General features: G+C 42.9%; 1 protein-coding gene across 1 annotated transcript in view; it reads left to right on the plus strand.

The window, feature by feature from the left end:
- The window catches only part of LOC137321458 (interferon gamma receptor 1-like), a 63,835-nt gene that overhangs the window by 38,801 nt on the left and 4,763 nt on the right, over positions 1-20,271 (plus strand). Inside the window, exons 2-6 of the mRNA XM_067983853.1 lie at positions 5,155-5,284; positions 5,391-5,572; positions 12,939-13,102; positions 16,174-16,336; positions 19,265-19,371. Of these exons, the coding sequence (XP_067839954.1) occupies positions 5,155-5,284; positions 5,391-5,572; positions 12,939-13,102; positions 16,174-16,336; positions 19,265-19,371 (746 nt within the window). The remainder of the gene's footprint in view (positions 1-5,154; positions 5,285-5,390; positions 5,573-12,938; positions 13,103-16,173; positions 16,337-19,264; positions 19,372-20,271) is intronic.

Genomic DNA, 20,271 nt, shown 5'->3' on the forward strand with positions numbered 1-20,271 from the left:
ATTGCCTCTCCTCGTTCTTCCTACCAAAATGTATCACTTTGCACTTCTCTGCGTTAAATCTCATCTGCCACGTGTCCGCCCATTCCACCAGCCTATCTATGTCCTCTTGAAGTCTATCACTACCCTTCTCACTGTTTACCACACTTACAAGTTTTGTGTCATCTGCAAATTGTGCCCTGTACACCCAAGTCTAAGTCATTAATACATATCAAGAAAAGTAGTGACCCCAGTACTGACCCCTGGGGAACACCACTGAATACTTTCCTCCAGTCTGAAAAACAGCCGTTATCACTACCTTCTGTTTCCTGTCACTTAGCCAATTTCGTATCCATGTTGCCCCTGCCCCTTTTATTCCATGCGCTTCAATTTTATTATGTGGCACTTTATCAAACGCCTTTTGAAAGTCCATATACACAACATCAACTGCATTGCCCTCATCAACCCTCTTGGTTACCTCATCAAAAAACTCAATCAAGTTAGTCAAACACAATTTGCCTTTAACAAATTCGTGCTGGCTTTCCCTTATTAATCCACACTTGTCCAAGGCACTATTAATTTTGTCCCGGATTATTGTTTCTAAAAGTTTCCCCACCACTGAGGTTAAACTGACTGGTCTGTAGTTGCTGGGTTTATCCTTGTATCCTTTTTTGAACAAGGGTGTAATATTTGCAATTCCCCAGGCTTCTGGTACCACCCCTGTGCCTAAGGAGGATTGGAAGATTATGGCCAGTACGTCCACAATTTCCACCCTTACTTCCCTCAGCAACCTAGGATGCATCCCATCCGGACCGGGTGACTTATCTATTTTAAGTACAGCTTGCCTTTCTAGCACCTCCTCTTTATCAATTTTAGCCCATCCAGTATCTCAACTACCTCCTCTTTTACTGTGGCTTTGGCAGCATCTTCTTCCTTGGTAAAGATGGATGCAAAGTACTCATTTAGTACCTCTGCCGTGCCCTCTGCCTCCATGCATAGATCTTCTTTTTGGCCCCTAATCGGCCCCGCCCCTCCTCTTACTACCTGTTTACTATTTATATGCTTATAGAAGATTTTTGGATTCCCTTTTATGTTAGTTGCCAGTCTATTCTCATACTCTGTCTTTGCCCCTCTTATTTCCTTTTTTACTTCCCCTCTGAACTTTCTATACTCAGCCTAGTTCTCACTTATATTAACAACCTGACATCTAACATACACCCCCTTTTTCTGCTTCATCTTGCTCTCTGTCTCTTTCGTCATGCAGCGAGGTCTGGCTTAGGTTGTCCTACCTTTCCCCTGTGTGGGAATGTATCTACACTGTACCTGAACCATCTCTTCTTTAAAGGCCACCCATTGTTCGATTACAGTTTTGCCTGCCAATCTTTGAATCCAATTTACTCGGGCCAGATCCGTTCTCAACCCACTGAAATTGGCCCTCCTCCAATTAAGTATTTTTAGTCTAGATTGCTCCTTGTCCTTTTCCATAGTTAATCTAAACCTTATGATACTATGATCACTGTTCCCTAAATGTTCCTCCACTGACACTTGCTCTACTTGACCCACCTCATTCCCCAGAACTGGATCCAACAATGCCTCCTTCCTCGTTGGACCGGAAACATACTGATCAAGAAAGTTCTCCTGAACACACTTCAGAAATTCCTCCCCATTTTGCCATTTACACTAATACTATCCCAGTCTATATTAGGATAGTTGAAGTCCCCCATTATCACTATTCTATGGTACTTGCACCTCTCTGTAATTTCCCTGCAAATTTTCTCCTCTATATCTTTCCCACTAGTTGGTGGCCTATAGAATACACCCAGTAGTGTAATGACACATTTATTGTTTCTTAACTCTAACCAAATAGATTCTGTCCTTGACCCCTCAAGGTCATCCTCTCTTTCAAGCACAGCAATATTCTCCTTAATCAATACTGCCACCCCCTTTCTTTCCTTCCCTATCTTTCCTGAACACCTTGTATCCAGGGATATTTAGTACCCAATCCTGCCCTTTTTTGAGGATCAGCTGATATAGGCAGACGTGAGGAGTTCCTGACACAGAAGAGTCTGGAGAGTTTGAATACAGACTCTCCAGAAGCTGGGAAATGCTTTCTAAATTGTTTTTTTTGACATTCTGCCGCCACACACCTGCACTTGCTTCTCATAGGGTCAGACCACCTGAATGTTTTTGGACCCCCTACTCACAGTCAGGGATTCCCAGGAGCAGGTATGGATTCCCCATGGGCATACTCTTGTTATGTCATTATCATATGTAAGGAGTCATACAACACCAGGTTATAGTCCAACAGCTTTATTTGAAATCACAAGCTTTCGGAGGCTTTGCTCCTTCTCACCTGACGAAGGAGCATAGCTCCAAAAGCTTGTGATTTCAAATAAAGCTGTTGGACTATAACCTGGTGTTGTATGACTCCTTACATTTGTCTGCCCCAGTCCATCACCGGCATCTCCACATCATGTCATTATCATGGAGGAGGAGGAGCATCAGCGGATGGAGCAAAGGAGACTCGGGCAGCATTTACTGCAAGAGGCACCACAGCACATGTCATCACTAAAGTCTTGTGTGCAACAAAGTCTATCTTTGACACCACATGATGTGGAGATGCCGGTGATGGACTGGGGTGGACAAATGTAAGGAATCTTACAAAACCAGGTTATAGTCCAACAGTTTTATTTGAAAATCACAAGCTTTCGGAGGTTTTCTCCTTCGTCAGGTGAGGAACGAAGGAGAAAGCCTCCGAAAGCTTGTGATTTTCAAATAAAACTGTTGGACTATAACCTGGTGTTGTAAGATTCCTTACATTTGACACCACAGACTTACCTCCTTCTCCCCACTTTCAAATAAAGGGACATTCCCTCAAACCAGTATCCATTCTACCACACCTGACCATGTCAAACATCATCACCTGAGCGAAAATGCCAACACCACATAATTGCACCCTTTCCTATATGACTCTAACCTCCATCAATAACAAAGTGCTATATGACTGCACATTATATTTTATTATAGTGAATTTTAAGTGCACCCAATCATCCTACTCTTTCTTAACACCGTACTTCCCCTGGGTGCGACACATGCCTTTTTTAAAAACTATTCTCATGCTTCTTCCAGGTGCCACCTGAGGGCCAGGATCGAGGGAGGGGGTTGGCTGCTCATGCTCTACAAATGCTCATGGGACTGACATGGCCGTCATCTCATGGCAGCTTGCTCCTAGCAGGGAGCCACTGCTGGTTATATCTCTGGAGCTTGCTTCTTGGCCGCCTGGTCTAGCCTCCCAAGTTCCATTGGCGTGGTGCTCTGAGAGACGGTAGTATCGGGCAGGTGGAATCCATCCATCACCATTCTTTCTGGGCCCTGGATCTGTGACCTCGCTGATCAGTGGGATGGCTGGTCTAATGGCAGCATATTTTATGCTGACAGCGCTGAGAGAAAGTGGTCACCAAATTGCCCTGATGAAGATGGAGTAAATGAGGGTAAGGCTAGCAGTTGAGGAGCGTATGCCAAGGGGCATGAGAGAGGTGAAGTATGAGATGTGGGGGTTATGTGGTTGTTAAAGTGGAGGAAGGGGTTTTAGGGTTGTGTGTGTAAGAGATGCCAAATCTCCACCCCAAAGACATCACTATGGGATTTCCTACAGGAGTCAGGGGTGGGTAGAAGTTCTATCTGCCACATTGATGTGTGACATCAGGATGGAGGTGGGGCTGGCAGGATTTTATTATCCATCGGAAATCCCCCTGCTCCGACCTCTTTTGGGCCGAATGACCTGGACACCGCCTAGATACCAATGTGGTGGAAATGGGGCCCACAGTGGTGTCCAGGCTTGCACTTTGGGCTGGAACACCCCAGAGGATCATGGGCAGCAACATTGAAACTAGTCCTTTTATAAAGCGGCTGATTTCTACTCTCTTTGGCATTTTCAGCCAGTCATGGTGATTTGTTCCCCAGTAGCTATCAAGCACCACATTTTGTGCCCTCCTTATAGCGAGAATCCGGGTCTGAGACTTCATGGAAGGGTCCAGGCCTGGGACAGAATGGCAGACTGCAGTCCCAGGAGAGCCCATGCTCATGAGTGGAAGGTGGAGAGAAGTGCGAAAGTGCGTCAACCTGAATCGCCCATGCGGAAACGGCAACAAGTGGGAAAGTTGAGGCCTGAGTTGGACATATACATCACTGAGGGGCACTCATGAATTACTCCTGCACAGAGCCTGCAAAATAGGCATTCAAAGACTGTACATGTGTATGGAGGACCAACAAATATTGAGAAGGGAGTCCTGTATGGCCAAACCATGCTTCAGGAATACAGCGAACCTTAGCCCCAGGCTCCTGAGAGAGCTAAGACCGAAAGGCCATCGACCTGAAACGTTAACACTACCCTCCTCTCTCCACACATGCTGCCTGACCAGCTGAGTGTTTCCAGCATTATCTGTTTTTATTTCGGATTTCCAGCATCTGCAGTATTTTGCTTTTTGCTTGAGATGCTGTAAGGTTTGGATGGATGGAAAAATTAAGAATGGGCTTCTTCATCTGCAATTAACTTGTATTCTTGATAGCCATTTTGTAGACAGCAATGCCTACAAGTTTACCCAAGTAACAGCAGTAACTACAATGAAATTCATTCTAGGTGAAGCACTTTTGGATGTTTCTGAAAGATGTCATAAAGCATTATATAAATGCAAGTTCTTGCTGTCTTATACATAAGTTTAGGATTTCACCACAGTCAACAGAGGAAATCCCTCCCCCTCCCAGTTTTCAGTTGTTAGCCAATTTGACCGTAATCCTCTAAGCCCACCACCTCAGAATTCTTGTGACTTCTGACTCTGTGACTCCCATGACCCTTGACCCTCTACTGTGACCCCTGATTGCGCAAAAGCGTAAAACCAGTCAGCTCACAAAATGTTTTTCGTTTGGGCTCTATAGCGATTTAACTGCGCTTGAAACAGTTGGTATGCAGTCTGTTTGAGAAGCATCGTGACTAGGAATTCATTTTTACAAGAAATCCCAAATTGGGTTATACTTAATCGTGTATTTTTCCTTTGAATGGAACCACAGAATGTGAGCACATTGGTAACTGATTCATAGTAATTGAGAAGGGGCAGTAATATTTCTTGTGAATGAATGCATCTGGATTCTTTCATTGTTCTTATGTTATTTATTTTGCAGGTTATCATGAACTTCCTCCTCCAGTGAACCTCTCTTTAACGTCTTACAACTTTAAGACCACATTAACATGGGCTTATGTAGATGAGACACCTGAAACAACAAACTTTACTGTCCAGTTCAAGGATTACCAGTGTGTATTTGTTTTAATTTTTAACATCATATAACTGTTTCAAACGGTTTGTAATTTGATAAACTGAACAGGAATTCCTTTGCTTTTTCTTTATCTTCATATATAGAACTGTACAATGGCAACTGTTTCCACCCTGCTCAAACATTGCGTCGCATCATTGTGATGTCACCAAAGCTTTTAACATGAACCTTACTGCATTAAATTCCTATTATGCCAAAGTCAAAGCGATTACACAGTTTCAAGAGTCGCAGTTTGCTTTCGCTGAAAGATTCCAGTTTAAAGAGAATGGTAAGTTGATTTTGTCATTTAACAGGACTTCGGAAATCTGTGTAAATCTGTGACATTCATAAATCTGTGTAAAGATGATATGCAACAAGGTGAAGCAGCTGTTGGTGTAATATCTCAACTAACAACCATTTTAGTAGGGTAGATTTTCCAAGTCCTCACCAGGACAAGGTACCTTGCCATGCACGGGGAATCAGAAAACCCATCCGTTGTGTCTCCCTGTCATTCAATGATTTACCAAATGGTAAATTTTTCAGTTGTCATGGCCAGTGGAGCCGAGTGGAAAGGGCAATTGGAGTGTCGAGAAATTGGGCACAGATTGTCCTTGCAGGTTCTCTTCCCATTCTGCACTGGGCCTGATATTCTGGCTGATCTAAAGTCATTTAAATATTAAAATACCTGTTAATACATCCTCCAGTGATAGAGTCAGTGAGATGGTTGGATTTCTCAGTGAGGAGGCTGGATGATGTGGGGTGGGCAGATGTGCCCTAAGAGGTAGCAGTTTCATCCATTTCTGACACTGGGCACCACATCCGGTGAGCTGCAAGGAGCGGACGGCGAGACAGCAACGAGGGTAGAAAAGCCCTGAAAAATGACTCTCTCCATCTAATCCTAAAGCATGTTGAAGACAGACACAATAGCCTCCTAGAAATTGAAGCCCAAGGCCGCAGAAAGCTGGGTAGCATTCATAAGAGAATCTCCTTCTGTGCGAAGGACCTCTGTCACTGGAGGCTCCAATGTAATTGGTGCTGGAGTTGTCACATAGCCCCTGGTCGAGTGCAGATAAGCGGTCAAATTAGCTGCCATGTTTCATAACAACAATCAATCCACTTCAAAAGAAGTAATTTGTTGTATGTAAAGCACTTTGAGAAGTTCCTGAAAGGTGCTAAATAAATGCAAATCTTTCTTTCTTCAAAATAAATTGAAAGAAACAAGAGCTGGGATTTCCCCCCCCCCCCCCCCGCCCCGCCCACCATGGAAGGAGTTAAAATTTGAAAATTCTATCTCCCAGCTCTAACCCACTGTGTTCCTGGCCGCAAAAATTTTTATGACGGCAAATCATTCCACCGATGAGGCTCCCGCTAAAGACAGCGGGGAGCCAACTTAACATACAGAAGTCATGGCTCGATTACGTCATCGGCGCTGCGAGGTAAAATAAACTTCAATCCATGGGGAGTCACACACTGTCTGCAACCTGACAAGAGAACCACGACTGGAAAAGCCGACTTGCCAAAAGAGGAAAGTAGAGTAACAAGAAGTCAGTTTAAGAGATTTGCTTCTCCTTGTGGGTGGGGAGGAGCAGGAGTACACCCCCCAGGGCTTCCCAAGCCCCAGCCTCCCCCCCCCCCCGTTCATATTAGAGCCTCCCCGCCCTCCGATCTCTGATCACCCACAACCTCTGCTCCCACTGACTGCCGGGGACTGTTCCCACAGGCTCCCAGCTGCAGCCTCCTCCTGCCAAATTCCCACTCCTGCTCGTTGGCCAGATAGTGAATCTGGGCAGATGTCGGGCAGGATTCCGGGAACTTTTATAAAACACTAGTCCGGGCCACAACTGGAGTATTGTGTCCAATTCTGGGCACCGCACTTTAGGAAGGATGTGAGGGTGCAGAAAAGATTTACTAGAATGGTACCAGGGATGAAGGACTCCAGTTACATGGATAGAATGGAGAAGCTGGGGTTGTTCTCCTTAGAGCAGAGAAGATTGAGAGGAGATTTGATAGAGGTGTTCAAACTCATGAAAGGTCTAGACAGAGTAGGTAGAGAGAAACTGTTCCCATTGGCAGAAAGGTCGAGAACCAGAGGACACAGATTTAAGGTGATTGGCAAAAGAACCAAAGGCGACATGAGGGAAAACCTCTTTATACAGCGAGTGGTTATGGTCTGGAATACACTGCCCGAGGGGGTGATGGAGGCAGATTCAATCATGGCCTTCAAAAGAAGATTGGATAAGTACTTGAAGGGAAAAAATTTGCATGGTTACAGGGAAAGGGCGGGGGAGTGGGACTAGCTGGATTGCTCTTGCAGAGAGTCGCACGGGCTCAACGGTCCGTATGGTCTCCTTCTGTGCTGTAACCATTCTATGATTCTAAGATTCTAAGATTGGCAGGGCCCTCCATGTCCTCAGACTCTCCGGGTGCGTCGCCCGCTTTGGGGCTCACTCTCACTATACCCACCCCCCTTTTTTAAATCGGAGCCAAGGTTTTATTGCACCATTGAATGGCATGAGAAGGTCAAGTTGAAATGATTTAATCATTACACTGGGAGAAAAATCAGGTTATATGTAATGAGGGTATTTGAAGGATGCAGTGGAATTTCAGTAAGAGAGTGAATCCAAAGAAATCAAAGCAGCATAGTTCACCATAAAATATATTTTTAATGATGGCTGGAGGTTCACTAGGGATTATAACACAATGTAGGGAAAGATTTTTATTTGGTTTTTATTTGTAGTGAAATTGGAAGTATTTTCTTGATAAATATATTTATGTTCTTGATACAAATAGCAGACCGAGGAGATCTTCGCCCTGTTTGATTTCTGTTAACTTTATACATAATTTCTACTTTACTTTTTCAATATATGGCCTCATCAGAGCCTTTTGATACACCCCCACTAACCTTTCAATCAATAATATACAGTGGTAGTTTGGGAAATAAGGTCCAGTAGGATATATTAGTACCTTCAACACAGTAGAAATGGCCATCAATACTAATATTGCAACTAAGACCACATTACTGACAGTTCTTCAAATTTTCATTGCTGAGCAACTTTTAAAATTGAGAAAAATTGTTCAGTCACAGAACTGAGAGAATTTTTAAAAATTCTCCGTACTTTCCACACATTATGCAGCACGCCACTGAGCAGCTGAGGTGAGGTGTGAAGATTCCCACACATGTTATTTGAATGTTAGCATTAACCTATTTAAAATAGTTGAATTATTGCCTCAGTTTAAGGTAATTGGCAAAAAAGCCGGAGGGGAGATGAGGAGAATTTTTTTTTACGCAACAAGTTGTTATGATCTGCAATGCACTACCTGAAAGGGAGGTGGAGCAGACTTAATAGTAACTTTTAAAAGGGAATTGGATATATACTTGAAAAGGAAAAATTTGCAGGGCTACGGGGAAAGAGCAGGGGAGTGGGACTAATTGGATAGCTCTTTTAAAGAGCCATCAAAGGCACGATGGGCTAAATGACCTCCTCCTGTGCTGTACGATTCTGTGTTTCTATGATCTGAGGCAATCAAATTTGAGTAATTATTTATAATTCCGTGGACTTTGTTCCTCATCTGCAAATATCTAAAGTTAAAGAAAAATCCTCCTGACACACTGGGGATAACAGCGTCCTAGTGAGGTCCTGTAGATATAAGGGTAGAAAGTACTCTTCACGATATTGGGCCAGATTTTGCTGTAGCAGGGCATCTAATGGCATCTGCCATTAGTTAAACTTCCTCTTGCACGTTTAGGTTTTTAAATTTTTTGTGTGGCAAGTTGTTGAAAGTGCGAGCTGATCACGATGCAGCGAGGGAAACAGGGCATCTGGGACCTGAGTGAACAGGGCAAGCAACTGTGTATCTCCTTAACCAATCAGATTGAAGGATTGTGAAATTAACAGCGCAAGGACTGAGGAGGATGTATAAATTAAAGTGGGTGAATTCAATCTCAAATCAGATACAGAAAGAGAAATAAAGAGAGGGAAAGAAACATTGGATTAAGAGAGAGAGAGAAAAAAAGACGGAAAGGAAAAGCAAAATTTTTTAAATCACCAACCACAATTAAAACCGGAAGAATTGAGACTCCACACTTGTAATAGTTAATTTTCAGTGCCAAAGAGGTTGTTTGGCAGTAATTAATACTTAGCACATTGTTAAAAGAATCTCTGACAGCTAACAAGCTCCCTTTGTCTGAATCCAGGCTTAATTATACATGCACGGAGCTTAAATGGCTCCAAGACAGGCTCCTTGCATCACTTCAGACCAGTCCTGACTTTCTGTGGCGAGTTTAGTTCATATCTACCGTGCAAATACAGCAGCTTTTTGCCATTCAATGGATTTCAATGCTGAGGCAGACAGCGGATGCCGTTTTCGCGAAGCTAATGGTGGAGTGTCGCAACTCGGACAGCAACTTTTGGATATCCCATGTTTAACCTCGCAACTGCCCCTCGCCTGAAGTTGCTGTACCATTTGCGCATAAATAAAAGCGAGCGCCATTAGCCTCACTGCTATTTTGACAAAAAAATCTGGCCCAACTGTTCATATGACGTAGAATCATAGAATCATATCAGCACAGAAGGACGCCATTTGACCGAACTGGTTCTTTGTAAGAGCAATCCAGTTAGTCCCATTCCCCCGCTCTTTCCCCGTAGCCCTGCAAATTTTTGCCCTTCAAGTATTTATCCAAATCCTTTTTGAAATTGAATCTGCTTCCACCAACCTTTCAGGCAGCACATTCCAGATCACAACTACTCACTGCGTAAAAAAGATCTTCCTCATGTCGCTTTTGGTTCTTTTGCCAATCACCTTAAATCTGTGTCCTCTGGTTCTCGACCCTTCCACCAATGGAAACAGTTCCTCTTTATTTACTTTATCTAAACCCTTCATGATTTTGAACACTTCCATTAAATCTGCTCTTAACCTTCTCTGTTCTAAGGAGAACAACCCCAGCTTTTCCAGTCTCTCCTCGTAACTGAAGTCCTTCATTCCTGGAACCATTCTAGTAAATCTTTTCTGCACCCTCTCTAAAGCCTTCACAACTTTCCTAAGTGCTGTGCCCAGAATTGTACACAATACTCCAGTTGTGTCCAAACCATTGTTTTATAAAGGTTCAACATAACTTCCTTGCTTTTGTACTCTGTCTCTATTTATAAAGCCCAGAAACCCATATGCTTTTTTAACTGCTTTCTCAACGGTGTCCTGCCACCTTCAAAGTTTTGTGCATGTATACTTCCAGATCTCTCTGTTCCTGCATCTCCTTTAGAATTGTACCATTTAGTTTATATTGCCTCTCCTTCTTCCTGACAAAATATAACACTTCACATTTCTCTGCATTAAATTTCATCTGCCATGTGTCCGCCCATTCCACCAGCCTGTCTGTGTCCTCTTGAAGTCTATCACTATCCTCCTCACTGTTTACTACGCTTGCAACTAGCCAGTTTTCAGCCAATTCGATTCACTCCACGTGATATCAAGAAACGGCTGAGTGCACTGGATACAGCAAAGGCTATGGGCCCCGACAACATCCCAGCTGTAGTGCTGAAGACCTGTGCTCCAGAACTAGCTGCGCCTCTAGCCAAACTGTTCCAGTACAGCTACAAATCTGGCATCTACCCGACAATGTGGAAAATTGCCCAGGTATGACCTGTCCACAAAAAGCAGGACAAATCCAATCCAGCCAATTACCGCCCCATCAGTCTACTCTCAATCATCAGCAAAGTGATGGAAGGTGTCGTCGACAGTGCTATCAAGCGGCACTTACTCACCAATAACCTGCTCACCGATGCTCAGTTTGGGTTCCGCCAGGACCACTCGGCTCCAGACCTCATTACAGCCTTGGTCCAAACATGGACAAAAGAGCTGAATTCCAGAGGTGAGGTGAGAGTGACTGCCCTTGACATCAAGGCAGCATTTGACCGAGTGTGGCACCAAGGAGCCCGAGTAAAATTGAAGTCAATGGGAATCAGGGGGAAAACTCTCCAGTGGCTGGACTCATACCTAGCACAAAGGAAGATGGTAGTGGTTGTTGGAGGCCAATCATCTCAGCCCCAGGACATTGCTGCAGGAGTTCCTCAAGGCAGTGTCCTAGGCCGAACCATCTTCAGCTGCTTCATCAATTACCTTCCCTCCATCATAAGGTCAGAAATGGGGATGTTCGCTGATAATTGCACAGTGTGCAGCTCCATTCGCAACCCCTCAAATAATGAAGCAGTCCGAGCCCGCATGCAGCAAGACCTGGACAACATCCAGGCATGGACTGATAATTGCAAGTAACATTCACGCCAGACAAGTGCCAGGCAATGACCATCTCCAACAAGAGAGAGTCTAACCACCTCCCCTTGACATTCAACGGCATTACCATCGCCAAATCCCCCACCATCAACATCCTGGGGGTCACCATTGACCAGAAACTTAACTGGACCAGCCATATATATATTGTGGCTACAAGAGCAGGTTAGAGGCTGGGTATTCTGCGGCGAGTGACTCACCTCCTGACTCCCCAAAGCCTTTCCACCATCTACAAGACGCAAGTCAGGAGTGTGATGGAATACTCTCCACTTGCCTGGATGAGTGCAGCTCCAACAACAACACTCAAGAAGCTCGACACCATCCAGAACAAAGCAGCCTGCTTGATTGGCACCCCATCCACAACCCTAAACATTCACTCCCTTCACCACCGGCGCACAGTGGCTGCAGTGTGTACCATCCACAGGATGCACTGCAGCAACTCGCCAAGGCTTCTTTGACAGCACCTCCCAAACCCACGACCTCTACCACCTAGAAGGACAAGAGCAGCAGGTACATGGGAACAACACCACCTGCACGTTCCCCTCCAAGTCACACACCATCCCGACTTGGAAATATATCACCATTCCTTCATCATTGCTGGGTCAAAATCTTGGAACTCCCTTCCTAACAGCACTGTGGGAGAACCTTCACCACATGGACTGCAGCGGTTCAAGAAGGCAGCTCACCACCACCTTCTCAAGGGCAATTAGGATGGGCAATAAAAATGCTGGCTTCGCCAGCGATGCCCACATCCCATGAACGAATAAAAAAAAATAGCATGTTGCTTCTGCTGTTTAGCATGCATGTAGTCCTGAGTTGTTGCTTCACCAGTTTGTCACCTCCTTTTTAAGTACACCTGGTGTTGCGCCTGGCATGCTCTTCTACACTCCTCATTGAACCTAGACTGTACCCGAATCATCTCCTCTTTAAAGGCCGCCCATTTTTCGATTACAGTTTTGCCTGCCAATCTTTGATTCCAATTTACCCGGGCCAGATCTGTTCTCAACCCACTGAAATTGGCCCTCCTCCATTTAAGTATTTTTACCCTAGATTACTCCTTGTCCTTTTCCATAACTAATCTAAACCTTATGATACTATGATCACTGTTCCCTAAATGTTCCCCCACTGACACTTGCTCCACTTGACTCACTTCATTCCCCGGAACTCGATCCATTAATTTAACTGAGGCAATAATCCCATTATTTTAAAAAGATTAATGCCACCATTAAAATAAAAGGCAGAAAAATGTCATACCGACACAATGAGAATTCAACTGCTAATTATTATGAACAGTAATTTCTAGCCTATACTTGTATCAACTGGAACAGGATTCTGAATGTTGTTCAATGATATTGTTTCCATGCTTTACACAGCCACAATACGTTCTCCCACTGTAGAAGTTATGGTCCATGGACAACAAGTAATTCTGAGATGTATTTATCCTGCTGTTGCAAACCTGACTACAGAGAACGGCCTGAAAGTAAACCATGACTTTCGATGTAATATATGCATTTGGCTGGAGGGAACAAATGAATTGGTATGTACGATTAAATGATCAAATGTCATTAGCAAATGTTGATGTGTATAGTTCAAGTGAATGTAACATCACTGCTCTTGTTAAACAATGCTGTTATTTGTCATTGTTTAATTACATTTTTTAATGTTTTCCAGAGAATTATAGAACTTTACAGTACAGAATGAGACCTGTGCCAGATTTCTGAAAGAGCTATCCTCTACCCTTTCCCCATACTCTTTAAAATCTTTATTCAAATATTTATGCACATCCTTTTTAAAAGCTATTATGGATTCTGATTCCATGCCCTAACAACCATCTGCATTAAAAATGTTTTTCCTAACCTCTCCCTTAGTTCTTTTGGTGATGCACTTAAATTTATGCCCACTAGTTAGCAACTCACCAACCAGTGGGATTATTTTTCCCTACTTATCAAAACCCTTCAGAATTTGGAACATCTCCATCAAATCTCTTAACTTTCTTTAGGAATTATGTCACAGCCATGGGAAGGGTGCAGAAGATAGTCACTAAAACGACAGCAGGGATGAGAGGCTTTAATTACGAGAATAGACTAATGAAAAGGGCCCCAGTTTCTTTTGTCTCTCCTCATAATTAAAGCCTCTCATCCATGCTACCATCTTAGTGCGCCCTTTCTATGGCCTTGATATCATTCCAAAAATAGCCAAAACTGGATATAGTATTCTAGCGAATGATTTGTATAGGTTTAGCATTAAAGTTACCCAGTATTTTGGCCCTGTTGTTCCTGCATTTCTCTTCTAATTTGTCTGCATATGCCTTCCTCTATCTCCTTTCCACTGTTCAGTGATCTATAATACACTTCCAATAAAAATAACGGTTCCCTTTTTATTCTTTAACTCCAATAAAATAGACACCATTCCCGATATACTAGTGCTATAAAGCAAACTTTGATTAACACTCCTCCCTATTTTTCCTTGTCTATCCCTCTAGAATATTTTGTAACTAGGAATGCTTAGCTTCCAGTCCTGCCCTAATCTATGTCATGTCTTTGTTAATCCTATTATATCATTACTGCCCCAAAGCATTTGTGCCTCTAGTTCACCAGTTTTATTCACAATATTTTGCATACATACAACTCATATCTGCCTCTGTTTATTTGACAGTCTTACTCAATTTAAACCTTTCTCCTTCTGATCTGTTCTTTATCATTTTCCTGTTTTTCTCTTTTATCTTTCCTACACTCTTTATCCCTTTTTCTTTCTTTTCCACTTCCTCATTTTGTTTTTCTCTCCCCCACAGCACCAGTTAATCTCCCAGTGAGGACATTGGTCCCAGCCTTGTTCAGGTGAAGGTCATTCATTCTGTACAGGCCACTGCTGAAATGTCCCAGGAATCGACACCATCTCTCCAGCCACACATTTAACTCCCTTATCTTACTATTCTTATACTGACTGACGCATGGTACTGGGAGTAATCCTGAGTTTACTCCCCGTTTGAGGGTGTCAACCATGGTAGCACTCTCGCCGCTGAGTCAGAAGTTGTGGGTTCAACTCCGACTCCAAAGACTTGAGCACAATTGCAGTACTGAAAGAGTGCTGCACTGTTGGAGGTGCCATCTTTCGGATGAGATGTTAAACCGAGACGCATCTGCCATCTAAAGGGGGACGTAAAAGATCCCATGGCACTATTTCCAAGAAGAGCAGAGGAGTTCTCCCCACCAATATCACGAAAAACAGATTATCTGGTCATTATCACCTTGCTGTGCGCAAATTGGCTGCTGCATTTCCTTCATTACAACAGTGACTACACTCCAAAAGTACTTCATTGGCTGTAAAGTACTTTGGGAAGTCCTGAGGTTGTGAAAGACGTAATAGAAATTCGAGTTCTTTCAAAATCAAAATACTGCTGATACTGGAAATCTGAAATAAAAACAGAAAATGCTGGAAATACCCAGCAAGTCAGGCAGCATCTGTGGAGAAAGAAACAGAGTTAACTGGAAGAAATAGAAGATGAAACAGTTTTTAAACAAGTACAGAGCCAGGGAAAGCGGGGAAGGAAGGGGTGGGGAGGAAAGAACAAAAGGAAAGGTCTGTGATAGGATGGAGGGCAGGAGTGATTAAATGACAAAAGGGATGAAGGTTGCAAGGCAAGGAGAGTGGTAATGGGACAAGTAAAGAAACAAAAGATGGATCTAGAGGAGCTGTAAATGAACAGCAGAACCATTACCAATACTTGCTGTCTGAAAAAATGGGAGCAGTGGTTATGATCTGAAGTTAGTGAAATCTTTCTTTCTTTCTTTACTACCCGTGATGCCCTGTTCTTTAATCTCTCCTAATTGCCGAAACTTCTTTTGCAGGGCATCAATTTTATTTCTTCGTGTGCCTGGGGTTCCAGCGTGAAACAAGCGTAGAGCTTGTATTTAAATAGCATCCTTCACATCTTCAGGACGTCCCAACGCCCTTCACAATCAATTAATTATTTTTGAAGTGCAGTCACCGTTATTACATAGGCAAACATTGCAGCCAATTTGCACACAGCAAGGCCCCACAAACAGCAAATGAGATGAATGGCCAGTTAATTTCTTTTGGTGGTAGTAGCTGTGGAGTAAATGAGACACTGGGATAACTCACCTGCAATTGTTCAAATCGTAATATGGAATCTTTTAGATTCACTACAACAGGAAGTGAGGGCCTCAGTTTAACATCTCATTTGAAAGACAACACATCTGACCATGCAGCACTCCCTCAGTACTGCACTGAAGTGTCAGGCTAGATTATGTGCTCATACCTTGCAGTGGGGCTTGAACCCACAAGGTTCTGACTCAGGCAAAATTGCTACCACTGAGCCAAGGTGAATTATAAAATCTGGCTGTTGCCCTCCCCTCTCCAAAATCTTTTACATCCCCTCTATGCTATCCCTTACACTGACACCTGGGAGGAAACACATCATTCTGACCTTTGGTTGCGGCTACAAAAGGACTACTCTATTCCCCTAACTATGGAATCTCTTATTACTAACAGATTAACTGGAAGAAACTAGTACCAGACATTTTGTAAATTATATATATTGATGTGAATTACTTTGCAATCTTATTCTTTTATTATACAATTCTCTAGCCAAAGAAAAATTGTGCAATTAGAAAATCAAGATGGAAATTTAATATAACACAACCAAGAGTTACTGTCTGTGTGTCTGCTCGGGTGAATTCAAAGCAATGGAAAATGAAAGGAGAATGGTCAATACAAAAGTGCTTCAAAGTTCAGTCCTTAAATCTACAAGGTAATGCACCTATATACACAACAGTTAGAATTAAATTAAATTTAAACTTTAAAGGATTCGGTGGGGAAATCAAAAAAAAATCAAGGAGTGACATGACAGGACAACAGGTAGGTGATTGGCTGGTAAGTATTACAGCTTTTTTTCCCTCTCTGTTAGGGCTGTGGGTTAAATTAAATTAAGAGCTCAGAGAATAAAACTGCTATTACTTTATTAAATTAATTACTTAAACTAGATTATTAACGAGATTAATAAAACTATCGATAACCAATTGAATAAAAACATTTTAAAAACTAATTAAATAAAACAAGGTTAGATAGGGATGGCAGGGGAGGTGGTGTGTCGTAACTGCAGCATGTGGGAGTTGGTGGAGACCAGCGAGATCTCGAGCAACCACATCTGTGGTAAGTGTCTGCAACTCGAAGAACCTCGGCTCAGAGTTGATGAGCTGGAGTCCAAGCTGCAGACGTTGCGATGCATCAGGGAGGCGGAAGAGTTATCTGGACACTTTGATCCAGGAGGCAGTCACACCCTTAGATTAGGTAGTAGTTTCGATTCGTTCAGTGGTCAGGGACAGGAGGTAATGACTGCAAGTCAGGCAAGTATGGAGACCCAGGTTGTAGTGATGGAGGAGTCTCAGCCCTTGATCTTGTCGAACAGGTACGAGGTACTTGCTACCTGTATGGATGAGAGCAAGGATTGCAGGGAGGATGGGCAAACTGACCACTGCACCGTGATACAGGAGGCCATTCAAGTGGGGGGAGTAAAAAGGAATGTGATAGTGGTAGGGGATAGTATAGTCAGGGGGATAGACATTGTTCTCTGCAGCTGTGACTGATAGTCCCGAAGGCTGTGTTGCCTAACCGTGCCAGGGTTTCAGGATATGTCCTCACAGCTGGAAAAGAACTTGGAACATGAGGGGGAGGATCCAGTTGTTGTGATCCACACAACATAGGTAGAACTAAGAATGAGGTTCTGCTGAGGGAGTTTGAGGTGCTAGGGTCTAAATTAATAAGCAGAACCTCAAAGGTAATAATGTCTGGATTACTACCTGAGCCACACGCAAATTGGCATAGGGTCAAACAGATCAGAGAGTTAAATGCATGGCTCAAAGAGTGGTGTGGGAGACAGGGGTTTCGATTCATGGGGCACTGGCAGCAGTACTGGGGAAAGAGGAAGCTGTTCCGTTGGGACGGGCTCCACTTAACCAGGTTGGGACCTGTCTCCTGGCGAATTGAATAAATAGGCCTGTAGATAAGGCTTTAAACTAAAAAGGAAGGGGGAGGGGTCAGGTGAGGGGAAATTTAGAAATCTAATGAGAAAAGTCAAGGCAAGTTAAATGAGTGGACAAGAAGGTGGCAGATGGAGTATAATGTAAGGAAATGTGAGGTTATTCACTTTGGTAGGAAGAATAGAAAAACAGAATATTTTTTAAATGATGAGAAATTATTAAATGTTGGTGTTCAGAGAGATTTGGGTGTCCTCATTCAAGAAGTACAAAAAGTTAGCATGCATGTACAGCAAGCAATTAGGAAGGCAAATGGCATGTTTGCCTTTATTGCAAGAGGGTTGGAGTACAAGAGTAAGGAAGTCTTGCTACAATTGTTCAGGGCTTTGGTGAGACCTCACCTGGAGTACTGCGTATAGTTTTGGTCTCTTTATCTAAGGAAGGATATATTTGCCTTGGAGGTGGTGCGACGAAGGTTCACTAGATTGATTCCTGGGATGAATGGGTTGTCCTATGAGATGAGGTTGAGTGGAATGGGCCTATACTGTCTGGAGTTTAGAAGAATGAGAGTTGATCTCATTGATAAATAAGATTCTGAGGGGGCTTGACAGGCTAGATGCTGAGAGGTTGTTTCCCCTGGCTAGAGAGTCTAGAACTAGGGGGCATAGTTGCAGGATAAGGGGTCGGCCATTTAAGACTGAGATGAGGCGGAATTTCTTCACTCAGAGGGTTTTGAATCTTTGGAATTCTCGACCCCAGAGGGCTGCGGATGCTGAGTCGTTGAGTATATTCAAGGCTGAGATCGATAGATTTTGGGACTCTAGGGGAATCAAGGGACGTGGGGATCGGTGAGAAAATGGAGTTGAGGTCGAAGACCAGCCATGATCTTATTGTGGAGATGCCGGTGATGGACTGGGGTTGACAAATGTAAGGAGTCTTACAACACCAGATTATAGTCCAACTGTTTTATTTGAAAATCACATGCTTTCGGAGGCTTTCTCCACTCGCTCGCTCACCTGACGAAGGAGAAAGCCTCCGAAAGCTTGTGATTTTCAAATAAAACAGTTGGACTATAACCTGGTGTTGTAAGATTCCTTACAATGATCTTATTGAATGGTGGAGCAGGCTCGAGGAGTGTATGGCCCACTCCTGCTCCTATTTCTTATGTTCTTATGTTCTTAAAAGACTGGTTTCCTGAAAGCGGCCTCCAAAACTGCTGTACTATTTTTCGCTTTGTTGATTTTCTTGGGCCTTGCTGCTAAGTCTCTTCTCCCCACCTGAGGCAATTACCCTATTGATCCTGTAAAGTTGTAGGCATCTGCCAACATTTGCTCACATCACAGTTTATATTGGTTTCTCAATGCATTTCATTATGTTTTATTTTTTCATATGATTAGATATACCTGATATACACACATATTTTATGCCTTTATATTTTATTTTAATTTAATATTTTATATATACAAATGCTCCAGACCCTGCGATTTGAAATAAGGCCAGGGGTGCATTCATGAATTTCTGGGCTCATTTGATCGATAAGAGAAGCTATATTGTATTTGGTCTAAGGAGAAGGTAGTATGCTGTATTTTGCATCACATTTTGTATAGAACAATATTCCAGTTCCAATGTTATTTTCAGGAGATTTCTTACACCTGCATGAATGAGTAACAATGTTTTGGTTTTGTTTTTTTTTTGCTTTCTAGAGTCTCTAATTGTTTTTCTAGCTGTGATTGCATTGTTCTTGGGGCTTGTAACTGTCAGCATTCTCTGCAAACTTTTAAAGAAGGAATTAGTCTTACCAAAATCCTTGGTAAGTAATTCAGTAACTTAAAAATAAAATTTACAGAGGGACTGTTGGTGCATATGTTATTTACACTGACCTTTCATCTTTGGAACCTGAACTTGAAACCAACCCGCTGGCTCTAAAACACTGAAGTAAAATGACCTTGAGCAGTCCCAATACAAATCCTAGTTGGTGTCAGTGCAAAGCAGAAAACTACTGATAATTTGACTTTAACCAATAGTCGTACGGAAAGTGTCACACAGATGCAGATGGGAGGGATGCTGCCATGAATCTGGTGTTATGGTACTGGATGAATACCTCACGTCTAATTTGTGTTGCATCTCTTCCAAGTGCTTGACACAAACGCTGGGTGTCCAAAGTAGAAAACTGTTTTCATTCTCCAGTAATATTCCTCATCTTAATTAGCACAAAATATCTTCTGGAAAATACTAATTTTTACCACATGTACGCAGTATATTGTACAATAGCTCATATATAATTTTAATATTATGAGAACTTATCCCGAACCTTCAAGGAGAGTAGCTCTTCTCTGGGTGGCAATTGTTTCAAAAATATTCATTTCATATGTATCTGCAAAGAAGATAGAAGTAAAAAAAAGGCCTAAGGTTCCAGGGTCTATGTTGCACCGGCAGAATTACATAAAAATTACAACACGGAACTCGGCCGTTAATCCTCCACATGAGCAGTAGTCCTAATCCCATGTGTCTATCCTATTCCCATATCCTTTTATACCCCTTTCCTTCAACCACCAATCTAACCTAGTCTTAAAATCTGACATAGTCTCTGCTTCAATCACCAGTGGTAGTAGTGCATTCCATAGCCTCATAACCTTCTGAGTTAAAACGTTTCTCCAGCTCTCTGTTCTAAATCTCTTACATTCTAGACCGCTCAAGCACTTGATAGAGT

Source organism: Heptranchias perlo, chromosome 5 (genome assembly GCF_035084215.1).
Source record: "Heptranchias perlo isolate sHepPer1 chromosome 5, sHepPer1.hap1, whole genome shotgun sequence".
In the NCBI taxonomy this organism is placed as follows: Eukaryota; Metazoa; Chordata; class Chondrichthyes; order Hexanchiformes; family Hexanchidae; genus Heptranchias; species Heptranchias perlo.